The 12718-nt window shown below is 33.6% G+C and overlaps 1 protein-coding gene across 1 annotated transcript; it reads left to right on the top strand.

The window, feature by feature from the left end:
• Nucleotides 1-3997: 3997 nt before the first annotated feature.
• On the top strand, nucleotides 3998-10114 carry LOC142228111 (odorant receptor 94a-like). Its single transcript, XM_075298429.1, has 3 exons — nucleotides 3998-4750; nucleotides 4821-5187; nucleotides 9944-10114. Exons 1-3 carry the CDS (start codon nucleotides 4035-4037, stop codon nucleotides 9998-10000), a joined length of 1140 nt encoding a protein of 379 aa, XP_075154544.1. The 5' UTR covers nucleotides 3998-4034; the 3' UTR covers nucleotides 10001-10114.
• The last annotated feature ends 2604 nt before the right edge of the window (nucleotides 10115-12718 follow it).

Genomic DNA, 12718 nt, shown 5'->3' on the forward strand with positions numbered 1-12718 from the left:
AAATTCATCGCCCATAAACTTATCACACATCTATTTTATATCTGATTTGTTACGGAACAGCAATATATTTAATTTTTCTTTTTATTTTTTTAATTACCATTTATGTAGGCTTAATTTCATGCAAGAGAATCTTTCGAGTTTTGAAATCTCCCAATTTCTCAAAAATGATTCTGCAAAAAACTTTTAACTGTTTATATTATAGTTGGTCAAATTTGACCAAAAAGTTCAGTTTGAACAACTACAAAAGCACAAAACTTGATACGCAGCGTCATAAACACATTTTTTTTTTACATTTTATGTTAATTTATATGTGCGAAATATTATGCCAGCTGTTTTTCCATACAAAAAATTAAGAGTTGCATCAATATCTTTTCGGAAAAACGCAATACAGAGATTACGTAGTTATTCCACGCAAACGTTTTCTAAAAGCAGTATAACAGTTTTTTTCGCGCGAAAACGTGATCTTAGTCCTAAATTTGTTCTATATATATTCCAAATACGTTCGGAAGATTCCGAAAAGATGTTCGATATTACATACCACCATATTACATTTTTACTATGTATCTCCAAAATATGTCTTATTAACGACTTAAAGTCAGAAAAGAACAATGGACGGTGTTTTTGGATCAAAAATTATTTTTTATTGCAAAAACAAAAATTTTGTAACAAAACAAAACATTGTTTGGTGAAAAAAGTTTAAAAAAGTAATCCAAAAAACTGTAACAAAAGAAAAAAAAAAGAAATATAATTTATACCCAAGACTCAACGAGATTTTAATACAATTGAATTGATTCACATACACTCAAAAAGAAAGTGAACTAGCTATTTCACTAAAGCCAATTTAACTTTATTTTAGTTCATGGAATTATTATGTTTGGAGAAATTTTCCTTTACTCCAATAATTTTTTGCGTACGATAGTTAAATGAACTAAAAGACAGGAAAAAATTATGCAGGAATTAAGCATAAAGATTTACTAAATTCGTATGTCTCACAAAATAGTTCATTATTTCTTTAAATTTGTAAAATTTATGAACTTCATATGTCACTAAAGACATTCTTGCAATTTTGAACTCCAATTTTTTTCCTTCAAACTACAAAATTTTCTTTAACAAGTGAAAAAAAAAATAATTATGTCTCACAATTTTTTTTGAATTTGTCGAAAAAAATTTACTTACTTTTATGATATTGGCGTGATGCCAGCGTTTGTAGTACTGTTTATGTAAAATTTTCTAAAAACTTTAAAATTTTTCTAAAATTAACCAAAAGTTTTCTTCCTGATGGGTTCACTGTTTTTTCAGTGTAGAGAGTAAATCTACTCATTCTTTTTAAATATGTCGAATTTGATACTAATCGGTTCAGATTTAGATAAAGCCCGCACATATATGCTATTTTATTATTTTACACACAATTTCAATGATGGTTTGCCCAAAAATATATTTAGTATATTCGTGAAAAGTCCTTTCAACCCACTCACTAAAAATGTCTTTGTTTTAATATAGTTAATAAAGAATGTTCCGTGGAAATAACAAACACAATTTTTTCGGTGTATCTGAAATGCCTTCAATTAGCAAATAAACACTGACAAAAGAATTTACTTGAAATTTTAGGATAGGAAATGTAGGCAATATTAAGGACAAATTAAAATAATGGAATTTGAATTAAAAGAAAGTTTATAATCTTTGTTTTTTTATTAATATTATTAATATTTTTATTAATATTTGGATACAAAATTTGGAAATTTAAATTTAAGGAAATTTAGGTAGGAAGGTTTTTAATTAGTAGAATTTTCCTTCGGTAAAGTAAAGTGTTTTTTTTATTTTGATTTTATTCCCTTTTCCAATATGTGTATATACAATGTTAAAGAATTTAGGTTTTTTTTGATACCATTTCTATATTTATTTGTTAATTATATGTAAAATAATATGAGATCACGGATGAAAAAGACTGTTTTTCATATGTTTGGCTATAAACATTATATGTTTGGAACACAAATTTTTAAACACAATATTTTTGAGTGCAAGCATATAATGTTCATAAACTAGCATAACATGTTTGGGACATATATGTTAATATGTTAGAACATATTATGTTTGGGACATAAAATGTTTGTAAATATAATATGCTTGGATGCAAACATATATTAATTTAGAAATAGCCTATAAACATATATGTGTTTAGTAGCTTGGAGCGTTATTTAACAGGGAGCGATATTGAATTAAGTTGGTGGTTGTTGCTTGTTATTACAAAATTAACATTTTATTTTTCCTTGGGCAATTGATCTGCTACTTCTTTGATCCTTACAAACTGTGTGGTCCGCTGTTCGAATCCTCGTCCAGCAAAAGGTAAAATTAAAATAAAAAAAAATCATACAATTGAATAATTTCTTCTACAATGTTTGTATTACAGAAAAAGGTGCTAAGAACTAAAAAATCTCGTGGAAGTGAGAAAGATGTGGGGGAATATACAATTGGGCAGAAACAAAATTTTGAGCATTCAGGTCGAAAACCTATGTTGTTAGCACCTATATTACCTGTTTATTTTCATAATTCATTATGATTGTAAATATATAAATAAATAAATAAATAAAATTTTGAGTACAATATTGCTTGGGAGAATTTTTTTAAGCATATAATATTTTTGGGTGCAAAATGCTTCCAAACATATTATATGTTCACATAATAACATATTGTTTTTTGGAAGACAACATTATTGAATTTGGATGCAAAAATACAAAATGTTTGGAACTTAGACTACCCAAACATATATTGTTTAGACCAATATGCTTTCAAACATATTATATATTGGAAGAGATCAAACATATAAATGTTTGGGCAATACCCAAAAATGTATAAGCTTGAAGCAAAATATGTTTGGGAGTATATGTTACAGAAGCGATTTTTTGTGAGCGTGATGTTAACTACTATAAGAAAATAAAGGAAAAAAAAATTAAGGGAATTTTTCCTTAACCCTCTAATGCCCCAATTTTTTGCCAGTTGATTATATTTTCAATGTTAACGACACAAAAGCAAGAAAGCTAAACAAGAAAAATGTATACGGTAAAATTCAGTATATGCCGCAAAGCCTCTTAAACAGTTCAACTAAGTTTTCTTTTTATTTTACCCATTTTTGTGGTCTTAAGGTGTGTTTTACTAAAAGCTTCCTTATTAAATGAAGACCGCCTAATGGCGGAATTGGGCATTAGAGGGTTAAGGTCAAGAAAAACATTTTTGGTTTAAAGAATTCGTCCTTAAATTCACTGAAATATTGAATCTTTAGATTTAAGAGAAAGACACTTAAAATATAGCCTAAGATTTATTTGGAGGATTTTGTATCTTTGATTTAATGTTTTTTTTTTGTTTTAATTAAGAAACATTTATTAATTTGAAGTATCTGTTATAATTTGGATTTTTAAAGTGACATTTGTTTGTATGTGAATATTATTTATATCTCGCAAAAACAAAAAAACAAAATGGAAATTCCACAAATGGGATCTGTATCCTAATTTTAATTATGTTCACCCTAGTTTTAAGGCTACATAGGTCCTTAAAAAATATCTCGCATTTGCCTCGCAATCAATACCAAAATATTTAAGATAAGGTCAAAATCTTTGGATCCAAGTAAACTTTTTTTATGAGTATATGAGAATGCCTATCCGTAGTTTAAATTTCAATTTGCTTACACTGTACATGCACCACTAACATTTAAAGTGAAATAATCTCAAATTACGTTGAGAAGCTATGGCTAAGGGCGACTTTTTTATACCTTCCATTAAATATATAAGACATGAATATTCTAGTATTTGGATTCTGGTATAGCAGCATTAGAAACTCTCAAAATTACTAAAACCGAAATCATATGCGGGAATTAAACTCGAGTATCATGGGGTGGAAATTGGAATAATAAATAAGTCTCACAATCCAAAGGACTTAAATGCATCAAAGGAACTTAAGATGCCAAGCAATTTGGTGCCCTACCTATTCGATGTATAAATTTGTGAGCCATTTGCAAAACCATAGCCACACCATGTTCTACCATGGCCTTTGACTCTTTGGAAAATTTGCACATTATTCACAAGCTACTCAGATACGCTGGCCTTTGGACCGACAGTGATGATGTTAGGGGGTCATTGGTAATAAGTCTGCTTGTACACGGACCCCTAACATTCACCTATACTCTCCTTATGTGGATGGAAGTAATGGTAAGCACTGATATTATCGAGGCCTCAGATGTCCTCTATATGGCTCTTACGGAAACGGCGCTAATAGTAAAAATTATGAGTATACTACGTCATAGACACCATGCGAAATCCATGTTGAAAAGGTGGCAGTGTGATGAACAGCTGGAACTTCAAAATTCACAGGAACGCCTGATGTGGAAGAAATCCTTCAGTATGTTCAACATTGTCTCCTTTATGTATATCGTGAGTAGTTTGAGTGTGGTGATCTCGTCATTTACCATTGTCCTATTGCTGAAGGAATACACCTTGCCATTTCTATTCTGGACTCCATTCGATTGGCACAATCCCCCCTACTACTGGTATGCATATCTCTATGGAGCTCTTGCCATGCCCTTGACCTGCCTGTCCAACTGTACCCTGGATATGTGGCAATGTTACATAATGCAACATCTGGCCGTATATTTCAAGGTGATAGCCATGCGTTTTCAAACCTTGGGACGCTCGAATGAAACCCATCAGAATACGACAAAAACTTTGCTTTCCATTATAAAAATGGAACAGGACATAAAGAGGTTCGTTCAGCTAACATACCAAAGTGGGAACAATTTCATGATTGATAATGCATTTGCATTTCTTTTACAGGATGACAGTACTGTGTGAACGTATAATTTCCAAGCCGGTCTTAGCTCAGATTCTTCTTAGCGCCCTGGTGCTATGCTTCAGTTTATATCGATTGCAGAGTTTGAATTTTCTCACAGATGCAGGAAATTGTTTTGTTCTGACACAATATGCCATTTGCATGATCTTGCAAATTTATTTACCCTGCTACTATGCCCATCAACTAACTCTTCAATCCTCACGACTTATGGATAGTATCTATGAATGCAATTGGATAGAAATGTCAAGCTACAATCGTCACCTCATTCGTTTGTACATGGGTTATTTGAGAAGACCTGTCATTCTGAGGGCTGGCAAGTTGTTTGATATAGGTTTGCCAGTATTCATTAAGGTAATTATTTGATTTCGTTCATCATGGAAACATCATTTTAGTGACTGCAATTGAATCAGGGATGATAAAGTTGACACTTGTGTACATTTTTTTTTTTTTGGTACATTTTGATTTAACCCTCTAATGCGCAATCCCGCCTTTAGGCGGGCTTCGTTAAATCAGGGAGCTTTTAGTAAAACATGTCTTAAGGCAATAAAAAAGTTTAAAATAAAAAGAATACTTAGTTAAAACTGTTCAAGAGGCTTTGCAGTATATACTGAATTTTACCGTATACATTTTTCTTGTTTCGATTTCTTGCTTTTCTGTCGCAAACATTGAATATTTAATCAGCTGGCAAAAAAATGAATGCATTAGAGGGTTAAGCAAGTACCATGGAAATCCCACAACAAATTTAGTACATCTTTCAGTCTTTAAGCTCATACACTTAAGTGAATTCTAAAAATTTTAGAAAAAATTATTTTTGATTTTCTAAAGTAAATAATCTAATGATGTCTGTCTGTTGTAATCACGCTATGCTAATAGAAAAAGTTTCGTTATATTAACGAAATGTGTCGTTAAAAGTCAGCCAATGAGACAAATTCATTAATACAACGAAATTTTTCGTTATTGTAACGAATTTTCTGTCAATCAACGTTACGTTTCGTACTATTAACGAATATTTTTATTGTATTAACGAAAATGTTTCGTTATATTAATGAAAATTTTTCGTTGGCTGACTTTTAATGAAATTTTCTTTGTGTGTACAGCCTTCAATATAAAGCTATTATGCTGAAATTTTGCAAAAACCCGTCCCTTGTGTACAGGTTGTTCAAGTTCGAAGATTAGTTATAGCGGTCAATGTTTTTATATAGCCTCCATATAAACCGATCTCCCGATTAGACTTCTTAAGAACATGGAAGCCGCAAATTTCATCCGTTGTAATTGAAATTTGAAATCTTGGGGTATTTTAGGTTCGTAATGAGCTGTACCAAATTTGTTATATGTTATTTCGGTCCAAGTTTTGCTATGGCCCCATATAGACCGATTTCCCGATTTGATTTCAAATTTTAGGTTCATAAAGAACTGTGTCAAATTTACCAGATTTGCTTGAAATTTGAGGTATTTTTGATTCATAAAGAGTGATACGGTCAAAATTTGGTCAATATAAACTTGACGTATTTCTTTCAATTTTGCATTTAAAAAACCTGAACACCCCTCATTTTGAAGGTGTGTGTGTGTAGAATGTTGCTCCTATTTTGATTTTGGAATTCACTCTTCAGTTGTCAAAATGCCGTCCAAGCAAGAAGAGCAGCGCATCAAAATTTTGCTCGCGCATCGCGAAAATCCGAGCTACTCGCACGCAAAGCTGGCAAAATCGCTAAAAGTTGCCAAATCAACCGTTACAAATGTAATTAAAGTGTTTGGGGAACGTTTGTCGACAGCCAGGAAGTCTGGATCGAGGGGAAATCGAAAACCGGAAGCCGCTGAGACGACAAAGGGAGTTGCCGGTAGTTTCAAGCGAAACCCTAACCTCTCTCTCCGAGATGCCGCAAATATGCTGGGTGTATCGTCTACAACCGTGCATCGAGCCAAAAAACGAGCCGGACTATCGACTTACAAGAAGGTAGTGACTCCAAATCGCGATGATAAACAAAATACGACGGCCAAAGCGCGATCCCGGAGGCTGTACACGACGATGCTGACGAAGTTTGACTGCGTGGTAATGGACGACGAAACCTACGTCAAAGCCGACTACAAGCAACTTCCGGGACAGGAGTTTTATACCGCAAAAGGAAGGGGAAAGGTAGCAGATATTTTCAAGCACATAAAACTGTCAAAGTTCGCAAAGAAATATCTGGTTTGGCAAGTCATCTGTACCTGTGGCTTGAAAAGCAGCATTTTCATAAAGGGTGATTTGTTAAGAGCTTGATAACTTTTTAAAAAAAAAAACGCATAAAATTTGCAAAATCTCATCGGTTCTTTATTTGAAACGTTAGATTGGTCCATGACATTTACTTTTTGAAGATAATTTCATTTAAATGTTGACCGCGCCTGCGTCTTAGGTGGTCCATTCGGAAAGTCCAATTTTGGGCAACTTTTTCGAGCATTTCGGCCGGAATAGCCCGAATTTCTTCGGAAATGTTGTCTTCCAAAGCTGGAATAGTTGCTGGCTTATTTCTGTAGACTTTAGACTTGACGTAGCCCCACAAAAAATAGTCTAAAGGCGTCAAATCGCATGATCTTGGTGGCCAACTTACCGGTCCATTTCTTGAGATGAATTGTTCTCCGAAGTTTTCCCTCAAAATGGCCATAGAATCGCGAGCTGTGTGGCATGTAGCGCCATCTTGTTGAAACCACATGTCAACCAAGTTCAGTTCTTCCATTTTTGGCAACAAAAAGTTTGTTAGCATCGAACGATAGCGATCGCCATTCACCGTAACGTTGCGTCCAACAGCATCTTTGAAAAAATACGGTCCAATGATTCCACCAGCGTACAAACCACACCAAACAGTGCATTTTTCGGGATGCATGGGCAGTTCTTAAACGGCTTCTGGTTGCTCTTCACTCCAAATGCGGCAATTTTGCTTATTTACGTAGCCATTCAACCAGAAATGAGCCTCATCGCTGAACAAAATTTGTCGATAAAAAAGCGGATTTTCTGCCAACTTTTCTAGGGCCCATTCACTGAAAATTCGACGTTGTGGCAGATCGTAAGTCTATTCATGATGAAATGTCAAAGCATACTGAGCATCTTTCTCTTTGACACCATGTCTGAAATCCCACGTGATCTGTCAAATACTAATGCATGAAAATCCTAACCTCAAAAGAATCACCCTTTAGCTTCCGGGACTGTCAACCAAGAAATTTACGTGAAAGAGTGTTTGAATAAACGTCTGCTGCCTTTCCTGAAGAAACACGGTTGTTCCGTACTGTTTTGGCCGGATTTGGCATCTTGCCATTACGGTAAAAAGGCCATGGAGTGGTACGACGCCAACAACGTGCAGGTGGTTCCCAAGGACAAGAACCCTCCCAACACGCCAGAGCTCCGCCCAATTGAGAAATAGAAGAAATAGAAGAAGACCAAAAAACTGCTAAGGACGAGCAGCAGTTCAAGGCAAACTGGCTTTCTGCGGCGAAGAAGGTGGACAAGGTGGCTGTACAAAATCTGATGGCAGGTGTCAAGCGTGAGGCCCGACAATTCGGATTTGGAAAAGCGAAAGCCTAACTGAATATATTTCCTGAATTTTATACTAATTGAACTTAAAAAAGAAATTTAATTTGATTTTTTAAATAAACGATTTCACCGATTTACACGCGTTTTCCCTTGACCAAATTTTGACCGTATCACCCTTTAAAGTGCTGTGGCTTTTTATGCATCCAATATATACCGATGCATCCAATACATACCGATATAGCAAATTTAGTAAATGTTGAGTCGTGTTTTATTATAACTCCCATATTGACCGATCTCCTAGTTTAAGGGCATGGAAGCTGCAATTTTTTTTTAATCTGGAGGTATTTTAGATCCAAAAGAAGCAAATAGAGTTTATATCGATCAATGTTTCGGTACAACTCCTTCATAGATATTGGACTTGATGGACCAATAGAAACATAAATTTTTAACATGTCTGCAATTTATTTTGGGCATATAAATGAGTCTAAATATATTAATATTTTGATTTTCGTTTTTGATATAACCCCCATATTGACAGATTAAAATTTTAATTAAGGGTTCAAAGTTTTAGTTAAGGGTTCATTGAAAGCATAGTTGGTAGAATGACTAGCAATATGGAATGGATAATACTGTCTTAGAGAACGGGTAGGGGCATCAAAAGGAATGAAGGGCAGGGGCATCAAGAGGAATGAAGGGTGGGGCATCAAAAGGAATGAAGGATTCCGGACAATCAATTACAGAGTTTATGATTATATGCAAAAAAAATTAAAGAATCGGTATCTCTTCTACATTTCAAAGTTTTTAAAGAAATCAACAAACACTTACTTTCGTAATAAACACTTGCTTTTCGACCAATAACCATCCACTGTATATGCCTACAGTATTTAAAACTAGAATTTAAGGATGGTAACATTTCATTCTATTTTGAACGATTAGACAGAAATTTAAAATTATCTAGAAATTACACAAACAAATTTTCGGCTAGTCTAAAATTTTATGACATAAATTCCAAATTGAACTTCCGAAGACGTACCTTTTGAATCGATTGTCTTTAGAGAGGGGTATGTTCCATCAAATTCACATGAAATTCTTTATATTAAATTTTTTCGAAGCCAAAGTCGTGATGTTATATTTGACAATCCATTACGATGAGAAGAAAAATATTGTATGTGTTCCATGGAGGTTGATATTTAAGATTTGGCTGTATATACTGGTTGAAAGTTCGTTTCATTTATATTAGAATAAATTGATTAGATGTCAATTTAAAACACCAAATTATAACAGATACTTCAAGGTATTGGTTTTTGTTTTAATTTAAAAAAAAACACAATAGGTCAAAGATGGAAAATCCTCCATGTATGTGTTAACCTAATTTTGGAGATGTTTTAGCCTTAATTCGATGATTCATTATGTCAGTTTATTTAAAGATTCTTTCCCATTTTGTTAATTGAATAATAATTGAATTTCAGACCCAATATGTTGAACTATAATTCTATATAGTTTTTACTATGGAATGGAAATTTTGAATTCGTCAACCTTAACATCAAATATCAAATTTTTCTTATCTTTTTTAATACATATAAATTTTACCTTCCTTTGCAGACAATGAACAACGCTTACAGTATCTTCGCTTTATTACTAAATATGGATGTTAAATAAGTAAAAATCTTCGTGATAGACCATTTTTTTAATATAAGATCATAATATACACAATTGTATGTAATTATTAATCTGTAAATGAGAAATTCAATAAAAATCAAGAAGATGTTATAAGATGTTTGTTTTTATTTTATTTTTACAGTGGTTAGCATGTCTGTCTTGCATGCATAGGGTCGTGGGTTCAATCACTGCTCCGACCGAACACCAATTTTTTTTTTTTTTTTGTTATTTTACACATTTATATTTATACTATATTAAAATTTTATAATGAAACTTCGAAATGTGGGTTATTAAAGATTTACAGTCAGAAACAGTGCTTGATATAAACGAAATGGACAAGGTGAAAACACATGCTATTGTTTTTTCTTCACATGTCTATTCTCTTGGTTCCGAATTTCTATTCTCTTTACTCCGAATATTCATTCTAATATTCAAATTAAATAATGTTTAGACTTAGGCATATCAAATTTTTGCCCTTATCATAAAACAGTTTTCCGAAACAACATAGAAGCGGTCACACAAAAATTTTTTTTTCTGATTCAATCACGAAATTAATTGATCCAATTAATTTTTTAATTGAAATGTCTTCAATCACGAAAATGATAGATCAATTAGAGGTCTGCACAATTCCATTTGTAAATGCAGAGTACACGTGTACTTGCTACATGAGTACATCTATTTGAGAGAGTCGCAAAACTATTGGTACACATTTTGATGAACACCAAAAGCCACGAGTAACTTCTTGTTGCTACTCTGATGTCTTCACTACCAACAAACACATATTCCTCTTTCTCTCTTATTGAAGTGTACTCAGAGTGATCACGTCGAGTATGTTGCGAGAACAAAACTTCATAGAGTACTCCATGTACCACGTGCAGTTTCAGAAATACAAAAAAACAGTTACTCTCCATAATATATGTTTTGGTTTGTTATAAAGAACGGCAAACGTTAAGGTAAGTGTGTGACATACATAAATAAAGGGTGATTCTTTTGAGGTTAGGATTTTCATGCATTAGTATTTGACAGATCACGTGGGATTTCAGACATGGTGTCAAAGAGAAAGATGCTCAGTATGCTTTGACATTTCATCATGAATAGACTTACTAACGAGCCACAACGTCGAGTTTTCAGTGAATGGGCCCTAGAAAAGTTGGCAGAAAATCCGCTTTTTTATCGACAAATTTTGTTCAGCGATGAGGCTCATTTCTGGTTGAATGGCTACGTAAATAAGCAAAATTGCCGCATTTGGAGTGAAGAGCAACCAGAAGCCGTTCAAGAACTGCCCATGCATCCCGAAAAATGCACTGTTTGGTGTGGTTTGTACGCTGGTGGAATCATTGGACCGTATTTTTTCAAAGATGCTGTTGGACGCAACGTTACGGTGAATGGCGATCGCTATCGTTCGATGCTAACAAACTTTTTGTTGCCAAAAATGGAAGAACTGAACTTGGTTGACATGTGGTTTCAACAAGATGGCGCTACATGCCACACAGCTCGCGATTCTATGGCCATTTTGAGGGAAAACTTCGGAGAACAATTCATCTCAAGAAATGGACCGGTAAGTTGGCCACCAAGATCATGCGATTTGACGCCTTTAGACTATTTTTTGTGGGGCTACGTCAAGTCTAAAGTCTACAGAAATAAGCCAGCAACTATTCCAGCTTTGGAAGACAACATTTCCGAAGAAATTCGGGCTATTCCGGCCGAAATGCTCGAAAAAGTTGCCCAAAATTGGACTTTCCGAATGGACCACCTAAGACGCAGCCGCGGTCAACATTTAAATGAAATTATCTTCAAAAAGTAAATGTCATGGACCAATCTAACGTTTCAAATAAAGAACCGATGAGATTTTGCAAATTTTATGCGTTTTTTTTTTTTAAAGTTATCAAGCTCTTAACAAATCACCCTTTATATGAAATATGTGACATACATACATATCTATGATTACTAATAATGGAAAGTTTTGCTTCGTACATAACTGAGAAATACTTGTGGTACCACGTGAAGTGAAGAGAATCCATGTTGTACTTTTTCTCAAGTACTTACATTTTTATTGTTCCTTTTTTTCGGAACACATATTGTTTCGGATAAGTCCTTGGTGGTATTTGACAAGCAAGTGTTCTCTTCTCTTCACTACTTGCGCTCTGAGAGAAAGACAGTGTATGTACTATATTCGACAGCGAATTGCATACATGTAGTGAAAAGTTATTCGATGCAGACCTCTAGTATCAATCACAGTTTTAGTTGAGCATAGAAAAAATTCTTGAGTAAAAAATTAATTGATATCATTAGCAAATTTCAGCTAAATTTTTAATTGATTCAATTAAAAATTTAATTGATGTTGATTGGTTGAAATCGGTTCAGATTTAGATATATCTCCCATATATAGCTTTCGCCCGATTTACACTCATATGACCACAGAGGCCAATTTTTAACTCCGATTTAGTTGAAATTTTGCACAGGGAGTAGAATTAGCATTGTTGCTATACGTGCCAAATTTGGTTTACATCGGTTCAGATTTAGATTTAGCTCCCATATATATGTTTTTCTGATTTCGACCAACATTTTCCTTGTAAAATCGCCACTGCTTAGTCGAAAAGTTGTAAAAATTACTCTAATTTTCCTAAACTTCTAATACATATATATCGGGCGATAAATCATGAATAAACTTTTGCGAAGTTTCCTTAAATTTGCTTCAGATTTAAATGTTTCCCATAT

Source organism: Haematobia irritans, chromosome 3 (assembly GCF_050003625.1).
Source record: "Haematobia irritans isolate KBUSLIRL chromosome 3, ASM5000362v1, whole genome shotgun sequence".
Taxonomy (NCBI): domain Eukaryota; kingdom Metazoa; phylum Arthropoda; class Insecta; order Diptera; family Muscidae; genus Haematobia; species Haematobia irritans.